The sequence below is a fragment of the Homalodisca vitripennis genome, chromosome 3, assembly GCF_021130785.1.
Source record: "Homalodisca vitripennis isolate AUS2020 chromosome 3, UT_GWSS_2.1, whole genome shotgun sequence".
NCBI lineage: Eukaryota > Metazoa > Arthropoda > Insecta > Hemiptera > Cicadellidae > Homalodisca > Homalodisca vitripennis.
In genome coordinates, this window is record NC_060209.1 from 27225578 (window position 1) to 27242750 (window position 17173).

Here is a 17173-nt window from a genome sequence, read left to right on the forward strand (position 1 = left end):
ATAATCCTTAAACAAAAAATCAAAGTAAAATTTGGGTTTTTTTCCTATATCTTAACTCTTTGCATGCCAACTTACAGATGTTGGCCATTTTGGTGGAAATGCCCGGTGTTTTAATACAAGTATGTCTGCTATTTTTAATATTATACACTTATAAAGTACCTACTCATATTCACTGAAATGATTACTTGATAGTGAAATAGTTTTATTATAAGCTTTAAGTGTTTTTTAACTATGGAATGGTTTGTGATGGATGGTTAAATTAGGAGTTACAATTTAAAAGTAAAATAATACGTATTGTACTTAATTTATATTTTTTATTTAGACATATTTATTAGAGGATATTAAATATGATAACCAATATCCGTCAATTGACCCGCCATGTGCACCCCTACCGATTTAAGCCCTTTTGATAAAATTTTCCTTCGGTTTCTCTTTCAGTTGTTGTGGAATTTGATGGTTAACTCTGCGATTGTCATCCTTCAGCTCCAAAATCGAGTTGGTTTGTTTACGTAGACTTTCTGCTTCAAGTAACCCCAAAGGAAATGATCTAGTGGTGTGAGGTCACATGATCCTACTGACCAATGTTGATCACAGCGAAATTAGAGATTGAACGCTGGGAAACTGTGTTGCAACAAATGCACTGTTTCTCGAACTGTGTGACAAGTGAAGACCACAAGTCATTCAAATCGTCATTACCACCCAATTCTTCCAACTGCTGCCAAAAATAATCACTTGTCTCCCCGATAAACGTTCTTCGTTTAGTATAACTGCATCGCTAAGGGCATTTTAAAAAAAAAGTAAGAGCCAATCACATTTTCATGTGAATAGCATGAGGATTTTCAAGTCCCCAAAATGTGATTAGTTTTGCTTATTTACATAGATAGTCATTGAGATGAAAATGAGCTTCATCATAAAAGATGATTTTTGTTCAGAAAATTGTAATCATTCTGAATTATTCTCCAACATTGAGTCAACATAATCATACCTGCATCAAATGATCTACCAGTTTCAATTCTTGAGTCAATTGGTTCTGTATTCATGCATGTACAGTACTTAGTCAAAATGCACTGCACTGTACCGTAGGAAAGGCCTAATTACTGGGAATGATGACGAATTAAGGTTCACTGATTTCTTGGACACTTGCGCTATGTTGCGGTGATCTTTGTGACTAATTCCTCTCCAAAGGTATACTTGTCTTTTAACATCCTAAAGCTGAACCTGTTACCACTAAATTTATCAATAAGTTTCTTAATCGCCACATGTGATAGATGATTATCGGTACCAAAATCATTTTGTAGTGCTTGAATCGTCATAGTAAACTTTTTCCCCACTTTTGAAAAAGGTTTTTTATCAATTAAAACATGTTTTTTAATCGAATAAATGCTTCATAACAACAAATGCCACAAAAGAACAATGCCTAATACAAAACATCAGCTGTTCATCCTTGCATAAGAGAAAAGTGCTACCAACGCAAAATTGTAACCTGTAATGGGATTATCCTTTATTTAATTAGATTCATGATATTTTTTCCAACATTGGAATTAGTAGCTGTTCCAATAATTATCAGTGTAAGTCATTGTAACAATCATTTTGCTGATTAGGTTTGTATTGGTCATGTTCATGTTGTTTTCAAAAACAAAGTTCATGCTGTTACTAGTGTTTAAATTTTATAACTTAATAAAAGAGGGCCAGATACATTACCATTAGTAAAAATATTAATTGGAACAAGAACAAATGTTGTGGATGACAAGCTGAGTGACAATTTTATTGAAAATAAGAAGAAATTCTGTAGATTCTGATTTTTTGTGTGAAAACAACCATATTAGTGATGTAGTAGATAATACTGATGAAGATTTCTCATTTAATTTCATTTTTATTACAATCCCTCTAAAGATACATGTGGCACTATTATAACATCACCAAAAATGTCTGGTACTGAAAAATGTTAAAGATTTAATTTATGATGATGACTATAGGCCACACGGTGGTGCTATTTGTTAAACATCTCTATTGTAGTTAATTATTAGGCCTCACAGTGGTGCTTATTTGTTAAATATCTCTATTGTAGTTTATTATAGGTCTCATGGTGGTGCTATTTGTTAAATATCTCTATTGTAGTTAATTATAGGCCTCACAGTGGTGCTATTTGTAAAATATCTCTATTGTAGTTTATTATAGGCTTCACAGTGGTGCTATTTGTTAAATATCTCTATTGTAGTTTATTATAGGTCTCATGGTGGTGCTATTTGTTAAAAATCTCTATTGTAGTTTATTATAGGTCTCACGGTGGTGCTATTTGTTAAATATCTCTATTGTAGTTTATTATAGGTCTCACGGTGGTGCTATTTGTAAAAGATCTCTATTGTAGTTGATTATAGGACTAGGCCTACTTTGCTGGCGCCAATCGATAAAGATGAATGTTGTAGATGATGTAGGCCCACCAACGATGGTAGTAATTTGATAATGTTCAGCTATATCGATCAATATATGGAGTTTTATTGACTTTCCACGTTGGTTATGACATTTGATGATTATTAGATTTTTTAGATGAATATGTTGTTGTTGCGTGGAAGCCCCACGTTGTTTGTGTCTATTGTTGATCTAATGTTGGGTTAACGACGTTTTAATAGCCCCACTTTGGTGTGACAATTATGATGTGGTTCCAATAATGTAGTAGTATAATATTTAAAGTCCCACGTAGGTTGTGTTTAATATCACTACATTGATGTTATCTGTTGTGGATCAAGTTAAATCATTCAAATGTAAAAGTCTAAACTTGATTTGTTATATTAAATAAATCTCATTACGTTCAAGTAGTTGCTGTGGATGTATTATTGTGCAATAAAATTAATTTATATTTGCTCACATGTGCTTCATATAGAGTGTGTAATAATGTAACAATTTGATTTTATACTAATAGTAATTCTTGAATTTATGATTTAACTCTTTTCTTCAACAGCCCATTTTTGAGGTTATGTATGATGAATTAACAATCATTAAATTCTACCTTTCTTCGCTTTGTGGATAAATAATTCATCCACTTGTTAAATTATAATTAAAAATTCTTCACTTTATTAAGATTTCATAACAGTATTGCAATTAAAATGTAAACACAACTTATGTTATTAGCACATGTTCACAGATTTAGTAAAATACTATTTACAGTGATTCAGGGAACTTGTCTTGATAATTACTGCACTTTAAATTGATTTTTAACAAATAAATGTAAATTCACACTCCCGATGTAGTTTGTTAACAGGTAATTTGGAAAGTACATATTTTTAAATAGGACTGACCGTTACCTCCTTTCTCGTTACGATCTTGTTGTCCACTGCCTTCTCTGCCTACTTCCTGACTCTCTCAATCCCCTCTCAATGTAATAATGATTACAATCTAATGTACATTATTATACATGCAGAATTTCCAATATATTTTAATGAACTTTTGTTTATTTTTATTTGTTTTAAATTTATTCAGGTAGGGTGATGCAATAGTGATTTCCGCTTGTGAAGATTCCCCACCAATACTTACTTTTTCAAATATATATTGTGTTGTAACACACTGATCCATAACAAAAGGGATTAAATATGTTTCATTTTTCTAATAGTGTTAGAGAGCCAATGACCATGTACCGTTTTACTGGCACATGAGGGGTTAGCTTTGAAATTTAAACTTTTGTGAAGGTTCTAAAAGGAAAAAGAAAATCTTCTGAAATTAATAAAGTTCAAACTAAAATAAAACTTCTTCTTGAAAATAATTACTGGATTTAAAATTAAAATAAAAACTTCTTGATGACTTTTAAATTCAAACTTGTAATATATTCGTCACTCAAAAATGTACAAAGTTCTTACAGCTTGTCTTTTATTCAATTTTCAAAATTCCAAATTTTCACACTCTAATCTGATCTGGCAATTCTTCACTTTAATTTATCTTCAAAATTCAATTTTATTTTGTTACTAATTTTCTTTACTTTATTTTAAATATTACTTATTTTTAATGTTAGAATTTTTATGAATTTTTCAGTGTTAGAGAATTAAATATTACTTCTTTTCAGTGTTAGAATTTTATATTGCTGAAAGCATCCGCAGGTTCGATGACGATTAGCAAGAATAACTCTAAGCACTTTCAAAGACTTTACTCGTTACTACTACTTCCGATCAACTGAGACGGGAGGTACGGCACGTCTACCACACCCACTTCTCAATTTTCATCATCAAACACTCCCATCTGTGATGTGCGCCTCGCTGATAGAAGCCTCCCTTGTACTGTCCAGTCCTTATCATTCTTCTGGGCCTACTCCTTCCACCAGTAATCCAGTTACCCCAGAATTACAATTTAATACAATCGGTACAACCAAACTGTATAAGATACTCAGATCAGAGTTAGAGATAGCGGACATTCAAATCCTGTCTTGACCATAGCACTTTTTATCAGTACCATCAAACTTTACATCAGCTCTTCTCCTTACTCAGATTGCTAAGATCCTCACACAGGTCAATGACCCATGAGGACAGGCTGAATAAGGCTTAAAAGGGATCTGGGTCTCCTGTTATGTATTGCTATTGATTTATTATTCTCGTATTATACTGTATTGGTTGCACATTATGTGCTGTTTAAAATGTAAAATTGTTTAGTCTGAATTGGATTGGTATTTATTAGAGCGTTAGTGTGAGTAGTGGCCTTTACAGTGACAATGAAGATATAATTCTGTTGTGCGTGCACTGATGTAATTTTTATTTTAGTGACATACACTCACACATACATACTGCCGTGTTGACCCAGATATTGTTATCATTTCACCTTAGTTACATGCACTATATGTAAACTATGATTTAGACATCATTGCCCTCCCTTGAACCTTGCAAAAAATAGTTTTAGTTTTGAGGTATATAGACAAAAATACATTTATAGATTAGAATACGGTTCTATGTAAAGGTAAGTTGAATGTAAACAGCAGGTGATCTAATGCAGCATGTCATTACTGTTCTGTCTCCAACACACAAACTAATTCGTACCCACTGGGTCATGCGTATCTGAAAAAATCGATCTGCAATGGGTTAATTGAATTCCAAATATTGTTACACGTTGTCTTGAAAAAAAGTTGTTAATATACAAGGTTCACCCCAAAGGTTTTGAGATGCAGGCAAACTATGCATTCTGCAGTAATCATTTCAACCATAAACCGGTAAATATTATTTTATCGGTTGGCAACAATGTTTGACCTTGATTCTATTTCGGACTACATTCCGATTGTTGACGCAGCTGATATTTCTCTCATTAGTGCATTCTGTGTCTAACCATGGAGAAGTTTACTTGTGCGCAACGAGTGTTAATAGTCAAAATGTTTTATCAGAGTGGAGAGAGTTATGCGGCTACTGTTAGGCGACTTCGCGGTACTCTAGGACGTAATGAAGCACCGAATGAATCAACAGTTCGCAGACTCATGAAAAAGTTTCAAAAAACGGGTTCAACAGTCGACCTCAAAAGTTCTGGACGTTGTCGTTGTGCCCTAACTGAACAGAACATTGAGGTGGTTCGTGACAGTGTGGCTGTTAGCCCAGCGAAATCAATACGTCGCCGTTCTCAAACAATTGGGTTTAAGATATTCTTCTGTACGGAGAATTCTTCGGTACAATCTCAAATATCACCCCTATAAGTGGCAGATCACCAGAAGAGACGACAGTTTGTTGATTGGGTATTGAGAAATTCGCAGGAGGAAGAAAACTTCGCAGTGAATATCATCTTCAGTGATGAAGCGCACTTCCAATTGAATGGATTTGTTAATAAACAGAACTGCCGTATCTGGGGTTCAAAAAAACCCTCGCATGATTAACGAAAGGGAAATGTATTCACAACGAGTGACAGTTTGGCGCGGCTTTTGGTCGGGCGGCGTCATCGCCCCTTATTTTTTTGAAGATCAGGAAGGGCAAGCTGTGACAGTGAATGGACACCGATACCGAACGATGATTAGGGAGTTTTTGTGGCCTCATTTGGATAACAAAGACATTGACCAGTTGTGGTTTCAGCAGGATGGTGCCTGCCACGCTGCCCGTGAAACAATTGTGTTGCTCCATGACCGCTTTCAGGATCGCGTCATTTCTCGTAATTCCGACCATCAATGGCCACCAAGGTCGTGTGACTTAACACCTTGTGACTTTCATCTTTGGGGTTATCTAAAGTCATTAGTTTATGCCAATAAACCCTGAACCATCAATGAGTTGAAGGAGGAAATTCAACGGGTTGTCGGCCAAATTGAAGTGGAAACTTGTTGTGCAGTTATGGCTAATTTCATGGACAGAGTTGTTACATGCCAGCATAGCAGAGGAGGACACATGCATGACATTATTTTTCATACATGAAATCGGAAGCTTAGATGAACATATTTATGTATTTGAATATTTAGCCAACTCCAACTTTACTGTGAAAAAAAATTATAAAGTACACTATATACTTGTGTTGGACTGGTGAAAGATTATAATTTTGGATGGACAAAGGACTAGTTTGCTGGGAACTCGTTAATGTTTGACGGATTTTTCATGGTTTGAATATTTTTTAAATTGTTTTTTAATGTCTCGCATTTCTGCAAAAAGTGTATAATATTTGAGGAAAAATGGCATCAAAACAATAGAACACCCTCTTTATTCACCTGGTCTTGTTATTATTCTTTAACTTACAAAAAAAACTAGTTATTCTATTTATTACTTTTCCTTGGAATCCACAGAAAAGGAAACTCAATAAAAGTACTTATTTATTCGTGAAGCATAGATAAGAATCTTCAAGATAATAGTCCTGATTTACTCTTTGACCTTAAAGTACCAAATCACCATACAAGATACTATGAATGCCAAAATAACATCATTAGAAATTACAATACTTTTTGACGATTGATTTTTCTTGTTGTAGATTCAAAAAATGGGCATTTCCAAAAGTGGATGCTGCATCTGCAGGACATGTAACGGATTCACCTCAGGATGAAGATGTAAAGTTGGCAGATACAGAGGATGATGGAACAAAGAAGAAAAAACGAACTAAGGAAAAAGTTGGATTCAGGGATCGTAAGGTAATACCATTATTCGAGTTTTAGTTTTAAACTAAGCAATAGCTTGATTTTCCGTAAAATTACATAAAACCATCAATCTGTTCACACTATAAAATAGAAATTAAGAAATTGTTCTTTAAAAACAAAAAATTGATATATATATATATATATATATATATATATATATATATATATATATAACTTGCTATATTGTTTTACAATAAAATGTTGCTTTTCTACATGTAAAATGTAAGAAGTTTATAGTATTCCGATTCCTTCAGTTTTCGATACTTTTGTAATTATTCAGTTATTCTGGTTTATTTTGTATTTGCTTTTGAAGATGAGATATTGTTAGAAAGAATAATGAGGGGTATATAATTATTTTGTCATTTGGTATTAAAGAAATCTTTTCAAACATCTAGGGTAGTAAAAATGTTTATTGCAATACTGTTTCTTCTTTAGTTTTGTTTCATGTAAAGTGTGAAGCAATAGAAAACAGTTGTGGAACATTTTTGTAGTTTGTAAAGGTATGTATATAATGTATTCTATAAATCTTCATACTATCTTGAGATTTTTGGCAGTTCAATTATGATTTCTAATTTAATATTAAAGTTTCAAAATTTGGGTTTTTGTATGTCTATTGTATCAAGTACTTTTACTTGGCGAATAAAACGGAAAATTTTTTCAATGTCTAAATTATGGATAGTTTTACCATTTCAATTCTATTGAGTAATAATCAGCCATAAATTAACGTGTTACAAAACTGAAATGTTTAAAATAATAAAAAAAAAACATTATTTAAAATGTTCTGTGTTTTGAAAAAGATAAAATAATGCACTGTTCTGCCCATGTAAACAGTCTGCTCAGTCCTAACCTCAGGTGACCTATAAAATCAAGTGTATTGAATCACAGTATTGGCTATTAAGTGCATTGGTGTTCACGTATTGTGCAATACATTTTACATTGCATGTCAAGTTGTAAGTGATAAATTTCATTCAACTTATATGTTAGGAACTATTGGTGTGCCTACAAGTTCAAGAGCTTCCTGAAAAGTAACCTCTTCTTTATCAATACAATAATTGCTTTACTGTAAAAAGTTCAGCTTTTATAACTCTGTTGAATAACTGAAGCTGTCATTTCAGTTTATCTATTTTATATGCATGTTCAAAAAATTTGATATGGATATTTTTAAATCTCACAAATTTAACCATTAAATTTGTTTGGTAACTAACTGCGAACAAACTCAACCAATTTTCCTTTGGTCCCGTCAAAAAAGCAACTCTTTTATCTCTGAATATTTTTCATAAACGTATTATTTAATTTTCAATATTGGTCAGATACTGTTCAGAAATTCTTGTCATTATTTTGAGAACATTTCCAAGAAAGAATACATCATCTGTGTTTTAACCTTCAGTACTAAATTCAGAAATGATTTAAGACTTCAATCCAAACAGTCTGAAATATACGTGAAAATGTCTAATTTAACACCAGTTTCCTTAAATTTTTATAAACCATTGTCCTGCTATTTTAAAAGATAAAAAACACTGATGGAGGAAACAATAATATATGCTTCTGTCAACAACTAACTCTGTGTGTAAAGCACACAAAAATCAGATTTTTACCATATTATATTTACTATTAAATAGTGTTATCACACAACCTACTATATTGTAGATTGAATTAGAACGCCTTCAGACTGTTTGCATTTAAGCCTTCAAACGAATTTAGTTAGTTACTGAAGGTTAAATCACAGCAGAGAGTTCTTTCTTGAAAATGTTCTCAAAACAATGACATGATTTTCTGAAAATTAACTTGACCAATAATGGAACTTAGATAATACGTTTATGACAATACGTTAGTAGATTGAATTAGCAGCCTTAATTAGAATGAATAAGTGACAATGCAAAATGCTCACTGCTACAGCTGCATATGTACTGAGCTACTTTGCTCTGTTACGTGCAATGTCAGACAGAGGTTACTTTCCAGAGATAGCTCTTGCAGTTGACGATTAGTGCGCACAATACAGGCAAGAGCAGTACATGAGACAGTGTTGTGTGCACAACAGATCATAGAGTACGAGAACCGTATGAGATTGTACTCCACGCCAGATAAGATATTCCGATACTTTGCGACTGTCAAGCTTGTCACTCCCGAGGGCACAGAGATCTACATGACTCCCATGGACATGCTGAGAGCTATCACGCCAGACATGAAGCAACCGGAGGGTAACTGACTGTTGGTTGTTGAGTGCTCATCATGAGGTTTGGGTGCATGATGTCGTTTTTTGTATCACTTCTCTCACCCGTCTGTCTTTTGCAGGGGTCATCAGTGGATTTTGAGCGACGGTGAAAGGGATGCTTTTTAACATTAACATTCACAGTTATTGAGGAATAAAAGATTGTGTTTTGTTTGGAGTGTGATTTTAAAAAAAATGTTTTTGAATTATTAAATTTTTAAGTTTTGTTCAACTCACACTCTGAAATTCGTTATTATTGCATTTTGATAAAATTCCCTCATCCTTGTGTCTATTTTTTCCCCAAAAAGTTATATCATAATTTTTAAATATATAAGAATTGAGAACCAATTTTTCAAGAATTAATCACTTATGGTTTTAATATGAATGAGTTTTATACTTGTTACTGTTTTAGAGACATAAAATCAAGAATTAAATTCGTAATAATTTACATTGTCTAAGGTAGATATTTTTAAAACTTTATTGAAACTTTGTTTTATTCTGTTAATGAAAATAAAGAAATCAGACTAATTTCTATGTCATATCCTAAATGCTCTGTTTTATATTCCCAAATACTAAGAACATTAGAATAAACTCCAAATTTAAAATTATAGTAATAATTGTGAATTTTTGTACAAATTTTGTGTAATATATGTAAATGTTGTATAGCAAAGAAAAGAAAATCACTGTATTGAGTTGATTTAAAAGAAAAAAATTAGTTTCCTGATACAACGTTTGCAGACCATTGATAACAAAAGATTCTTGTAAATATGTTTATAAGAACTGGGTTTTCATTAATTTAGTATAAAAATAACGAGTTTAAATGTACTAAGAAAAATTGTCAACTGGGATAGTGCATTGGAATAAGTAAAATTTCCACTAGATATAAACAAATATTATATACATTTTTCAATTTATAACATTAGATCCATCTCTTGTATTTTTGGCTGTCACATGTAGAATTGTAATTATTTCAGTATTTTCTCTATAAAAATCACATTTGTTTAGCAGCACAATTTCTCTCTCACCGATGAAGAAAGCAATACCAGAGAATTTCTACTCTTTACTCTGCACCTTCTCTCTATTCACTTATTTAATCACTTTAATATGAAATACACTGTTTTCTGTCAGATCATAGAGTATGAGAACCGAATCCGTCACTTCTCGACACCAGACAAAGTTTTTCGCTACTTTGCCACTCTTCAGGTGACTCATGTCCATGCCTCTGGAGCTGAAACCCACGAGGTCTTCATGACCCCTGACGATTTTCTCAGGTCTATGACACCTGGAGTGAAACAACCTGATGGTATATTTCCTCTTATTTCATTGCAATGATGCTCTATCAGTTTTAATTGTTGTTTTGAAAATTTATAAAACTTTTGTTGCATTTCTTCAGTTACAAAAATTATTTCTTTCATTTTACGTTTTAAAGTATTTAAAAATAATTTTTAATTAAACCTACATATTTTAGGTTTATTTGAATCAGAAATTTACTGGACCTATACATCGCTAATTACAGTTTATTTTATTTGATATGTATGATTTAGCCATAGTTAACAGGTAACAGTTTAAAAAGATACTGCCTTTGGTAATTGTGTAGGTAGCAGTATTTTCTTAGACATTTATAATTTTCCATTTTTAAGTGAAACAAAAAGCAGTAACTTAATTTTTTTTGTTAATTATTTACCTGAAAAAGACTGAAATTGAAAATTGTCAAAACATAGTGTTTTAAAACAACAGTGACAAATCAACAGAGGTAAATGTCTGAAGAGAGTTTCTATTACATTCAGAAACTCTCTATTATCTAAAACAAACGTTAATTTAAAAAAATGTTGTAATTGGCTATAAATTATCATTGTATATTACTATGCTTTTATGGAGTTCAAACTTTACATCAGATTTTTATGGTAAAAATTATGACATTTCATTTCAAAATTTAGCATAATTTGTCTCTGTTGCAAAAATAATACATTTGCTATTTTTGTGCTTGCTCTTGTTCATTCTATCCATTAAAATTTTAACTTTTACTTTTACTGAATATCGCAACTTAGTTTATTTATCAGGAAGGAATTTCTGTAATTAATCACTCTAAAATTAATTCAAGGTAGCGATTATACCCCCATCTAAAAATAAACAGAGCTTGTTAAAAAGTATATTTCAATATATATTTTGTGTGCAGTGTAGAAATATTGAATAAACAACAACCATTAGCATTGTTCACCGTTTTTTGTCATATTGCTTATCCACCCTTGAGTGTTTATTATTGTAAACAATTTTTTTTTTTTTAGAATTTGTTAGAATGTTATAAGTGCTGATTCAAATCTGTCTATAATTAAATTACACCAAAACAGTATCAAAGTAAGCTTCTAACAGTTTAAAAACTCCAAATTGAGTAAAGATCAAGCTATGTGTTTTGGTACATAAAAAAATACGAGACCCAACTCTTAGGGATTGTATTAGTTCCTAGCAATACACTAATTTAAATGAAGAAATGAAACATATTATAATTAATTTAATAAGTGATAGAGCATCTTGTCTACAGTTGTTTGAAAAACAAAATATTTCATTTTTATCGATTAATAAAAACGCTTCTTTTAAAAGACTCTCTACAAATGCATTAGACAACCCATTTAGCTCCTGATAAGTTTTATATTGTTTACTGCTGTGGCTTTCTTTTGGTTTTGCTGGTTTGTTCGATCATGCTGAACGGCTACTCTATCATGTGCCTGCAGTGTCAGCATCTTGAGTTCCATTGATGTTGGTTTGTAGAATTTTGTAAGTAGTTAGGATTTTTGAATTTTTTACAGAGTTTTTGTAAACTTTTGGCAAAATTGGTAAAATGTTCTATTATTATTTTAAAATTATTTGCATGCCAGTTTTTATCACATTTTTCTCTTTTTACACATAGTGGCTTTTTAAATGAACCCTGCTTTTAGCATATTTATATATGGCTGACCCTGCTTTTTGCGGCCCTTTGTAAGAGCTAGCTTTTTAAAATAGTGTATCAAAACAAATTACAACAAAGAGATTAATGTAAATAGTTTTTTAACTTTTGGATTTACCTAAAATTCTTCCTTTTTGCCTCATTATTTTCATGTTTTCAAGGGTTAACCCGTTGAGGTAGTAGTTATATGAGCCTCTGCAGTCCTGGTAGCAGCAATTCATTTAGTTGTACTGTAGTAACTGTTTTGTTTATGATAGAGCAATAAAATTTTAAACGTTGTTAAAAATAATTATTCCTCTTAATTGTTATATAACATTTTCAAACAACAAAATGCTTTAAAAACTTTAACTTGTGTAGAGAAAATGTTTTCCTTGTTTTTCATCCTAATGCAGGGTGCTCACTATTTTTTCTGTTACTTTGCAAAAATTATTTATTTAGTTTTAGCATATAAACACTTAATAAAAGACATACCAATGATATCTAGTGGAGATACGGTGAACTACGTTAACAGTGTAATGTCAAATGCCAACTACGTAACCATCGTGTGACTCAGCGTTCGGTCCCGGCGGAGTACCACGTAACCAGCGCGCTTGTCTACCTCAATGGGTTAATATTGTAATTTTAACTCAGGAATTAAGACTGAGACCCATTTACTACTACCATCCATACAACCAATCATAAACATAACCTAATTCTTTTACTCGTTTGTTTGGGAGAAAACCTACACTCACCAATCACTTTCACAGAATAATCAAGTGTCAATAACTTACTGTCATGAGATAGATATGTGCATGCAACACTTAAATCAAATCTTAAACTCAGTCACACAGTTCTTGCTCACTTGCAATTTTAATGTTTGTAAAAACTAGGCAGTGTTGTTGGAAGCAAACTTAAATTGGTAAAAATACTTTCCAATCCAGTGTAATTGTTGGATTATACATTCTGAAAGTACAGAGAAGCTAATAAGTCTACTACAAAACCCTGCACAGGTAACTCAATCAGGTTTGAAACATTTCAAGCCTATATACGATAAACATTTCCTGTGTACAGTCATGATTTGCAAATCTGAATAATCCCTGGATGTCTGAAATGCAGCTGGACAAAGAAGGTTCGTTCTTGCTAAATTGTGGATCCACATAACAAGATCTAAAATCCTCCCAGCTTTAAAAACAAGATTACAGGGATGCTACAGGTCAGGGAAAAAAAACAGGACTGGAAATCAGGGAAAAGTCAGGGAATCCGGTCTCAAGTAAGGGAAAAGTCAGGGAATTTCGACGTTGGTCAGGGAAAAATATAAAATCCCTTTACACAAATAAACTTACTGCCGCCGCGCCGAGTCCAAGCCTGCAGATGACGTCAATCTTTTTGTACGTATTAAACTGTGTTCACTTTATTTTTTGCTTTTTAATATTTGCCACCCTGTTAGCCTCAACACCGCTTTTTTCCACCCATTAATTGCCAAAAACCCTGGGGATTGCGTCGAAAAAAGTCAGGGAAAAATGAAAAATTTGGTCTGGAAATCAGGGAAAAGTCAGGGAATTTCGTTATTGGACTCCTGTAGCAACCCTGGATTACTTATGTGCGCAGGAGTTTTTAAGATCATGCATAATGTTCTTATTCATAAGCCCCTAATCCGATAAAAAAGAACAAGGTATTAGTTTTACGAGTGAGAGTTTTATACAGCAAGGGATTACCACTTAAATTTTGTATCATTTGAACGCATCATCTTCCGTGAAGATGTTAACTTTGCTAAAAACCTCTTAGTTAATCTTAAAAAAAGTTCTCTTTCTGGTTATATTTATTTTCTTAGCTCAACGATTACTGAGTTAAAAGTCTCAGTAGTAGCATTGTTGGAAGAGCAGAGAATCGTATCAGCAAAGTTAAAGGACGGAAACTGATTTATATATAAACCCAAATAATCGAGTTGAAAAGTGGTAGAATTCAAAGTGATTGGAATTTTTCGACAATGGATGGAGATCTAAAAAACTGAGAATAACCCTTCCTTGACTAAATGCAGCACCCAGAAGATTAAAATCAAAAGGATGTTGTATTAAATTAATTCAGTTATTCTTAATAATATTTCAAGGAAGTTTCAGAGATATTAAGAAAACTGAAGTGGATAAGTAATTTGCAAGAAAAGATCATTGCTTCCGTTCATATAAGTCTTAATCCATATATATTTTCTTCAGGATCGGCTCTTAATCTTACTCCTATGGCCATTTATATCAAATAATAAATGGATTTGCAGTAAAAAGGATTTAGATTCAGCAACACATTGTACATCCTGAAAGAAAAACTCCTTTGATTAACGGCAAACAAAACACCACTACCTTCGCTGCTGTTAGTATTATATTTCCTGACAAATATTAGTCTTAAATTATTTTAGTTTTCAACCTTTTACTGCAATTTGAATCTTGGCAATACAAGTTACACTTACCTCAGTGATAATAAGTTTGAGTCTTGTTATGAACAGAATATTTATTTTCATTGATGTAAAGTGTACTCTTACAAATAACTAGGAAGTTGCTTCATCTTTTTAACTATTACTCTTACTGCTCCTAGTATATTTTAACTAGAGGTTCTGACGAGCCTTGTTGACCATAGTGGATCATAAAGTAGGTTCACGACCATTCAATTCCAAAAAGTTTTGAAGAACCTTCAAGTGTAACAGGTCACTTTCCATTAAGGCATTGACTGAATCTAAAGACATGGTGAATAACAGAATTAGATGGGTGGAATAAGGTCTAATCAAGAGCTTTAGTTTCTGGTTTGTTTTCGTTAATAATGTTAACTACGTTTGTTAACCTAATATTTTTATGACTTGTGTAATCTTCTGAATTGGTCAAAGAAGCTGAGTGTTCCAGTATGGTGTTACTTTGGAATATGTGGAAGCCTCCACCAAAACTAGCAAGGCTGTTGATCAATTTCTTGCTTAGGGAACATTTCTCTATTGATAGCAAGAAAAATAATTTGTGTGGTTGTACAATGCAAATTAGCTCTTGGCTTCTGAACTATAAAGCTTTTTATATTCAACCCCTGATAATTTTAATGGTCTCACAAGAGCTGCTTCCAGACAGGGATCCTGACTAAAATAGATCTTACTTTCACACTTAGTACAGGTTTTGTCAAAGATGTGAAGACCTTATTTGTGACCAAATTAAAATTAAGATAATGTACATGATCTGATAAGTCAGCGTTAATGATAAAATAAAGATGAACATCACCAGTTTAAATGAAGATTAAATACAGGAATTCAACTTTAAGCATAGGCAAGTAGCGAATGCTGTTTCTGAGATTTGTCTAGCGTGAAGATATCACCTTGCCACAACAATACTCTCATAATAGCTCATCCTAAACTACAAGGAGGTTGGGCATGTCTTATTCTGAAATTTAAAGAGTTAAAACAACTCAAATCATAATTCTGAATTTAGAAATAACCGAAGTAAGATCACCGTCCTACAAATTGAAAAGAAAACTTTAACATAAAGATCAAAAACTATAAGAAGCACCAATGGAAAATTATTGACTTAACAACAATGTTCCACAAGATACATTAGTGCAGATGAACTCTGACTGCTTAAAAAATAAAAACCTTTATAGCAAATATTTTTAAAATCATTTTTGTTACTCTTTTACTTTTCTAGTTAAACAATCCAATTTAACATTATAGCGTAAGAGTTTTAATAAAATATACATAACATTTCAATCTGATATCACCCAAATTATAAATTTTGGCTAAATTTGGCTGTTGTTTTGCATGCTGCTTTTGCTTTGGCTACTAACTGGATTTTTTAAGTCTGCATTTGCCTGATGTTGAAGATGAGTTAAAATTGTGTTTGTTAAATTTTATTTCATTCCCAAAAGAAGATTAATAGCTATGTTATGTTTTAATAATTAATATGACAACATCCTTTATTTAATAATTCATGGATAAATTAATCAGCTTACATAAGATTAATTATACAACATAAATTGAATGAAATGAAGATTTGAATACGTGATGATCAATTCTCTAAAGTATTTTCAATCCACAAGTACAAACAAATAATGATGCAAGATTATTTTGTTTTTATCAGATAAGTTTGTCAATTGTGTTTTATTTTTACTTATTCTATAGTAATTAATCATGTCATATGGCATAAAAAAATCTTTGTTGTAAACAACTGGACTGCATGGAGTCAATATATTTATATGAGTCTACTTTTCATTTAGATGATCAGATAGACTGGGGTTGACAGAAAATATCCGTCAACACGATGCAAGAAGGATGATGAATCTATATGAAGCTATTAAATATAATTCTATGGTTTACATCATATTAAAGATGAATTATTAATTATAGTATATATAGGACTATAGTATGTCTTTAGAACAGTCAAAATTCATACTTAAATTCAGCAAATCTGTTTCTACAAGGATACAGAAGTATGTACTTCATGTTCATTCATGATAGTAATCATGCACTTTTTTATAGTAAAGGGACCCGATAGAATTGTGCAGGTCAATGACACCTTCGTAATTTTTAAGATGACCACTCCTGTTTATGTTTGAAACACACTGACAAACCAAATAAGAATATTACAGTTTAAAACAAATACATATTGAGAAAGGACTAGAGTTTATATTTAAAATGTAATATTGTATATTTTGGTAAATTATTACTCTTTACTACTAAAAAAATATAGTTTATGCAATCAGCATAAGGAGATTACTTAATATATATTACAGTTGACTTTCAGTTATCCAGAAGTATTTTATCAACTAGGCAATCTGAAGTTACTAATATATTTTTAAAGAAATCAATATTGGTAAAAAATATTCAATTTAATTCAATTTTCTCCCTTACTAAAAACTAATGATCTGGTTCTATAATTTAGTATAATTGATCTACTAATTCAAGTCAGAGAAACCTGGTATCCATGCAGACCTAAGAAGTTTCCCAGGAATTTTTTATGAT

The 17173-nt window shown here is 31.9% G+C and overlaps 1 protein-coding gene across 10 annotated transcripts in view; it reads left to right on the forward strand.

The window, feature by feature from the left end:
* Positions 1-17173, forward strand: part of LOC124356707 (calcium uptake protein 1 homolog, mitochondrial-like) — a 134045-nt gene that overhangs the window by 65804 nt on the left and 51068 nt on the right. For 7 of the 10 annotated variants that reach the window (XM_046807873.1, XM_046807871.1, XM_046807876.1 and 4 more), the window contains exons 4-5: positions 6904-7060; positions 10404-10578. In XM_046807873.1, coding sequence (XP_046663829.1) covers positions 6904-7060; positions 10404-10578 — 332 coding nt within the window. Of the gene's footprint in view, positions 1-6903; positions 7061-9104; positions 9265-10403; positions 10579-17173 lie in introns of all 10 variants that reach the window. The other 3 variants (XM_046807875.1, XM_046807878.1, XM_046807879.1) reach the window with 1 other exon arrangement.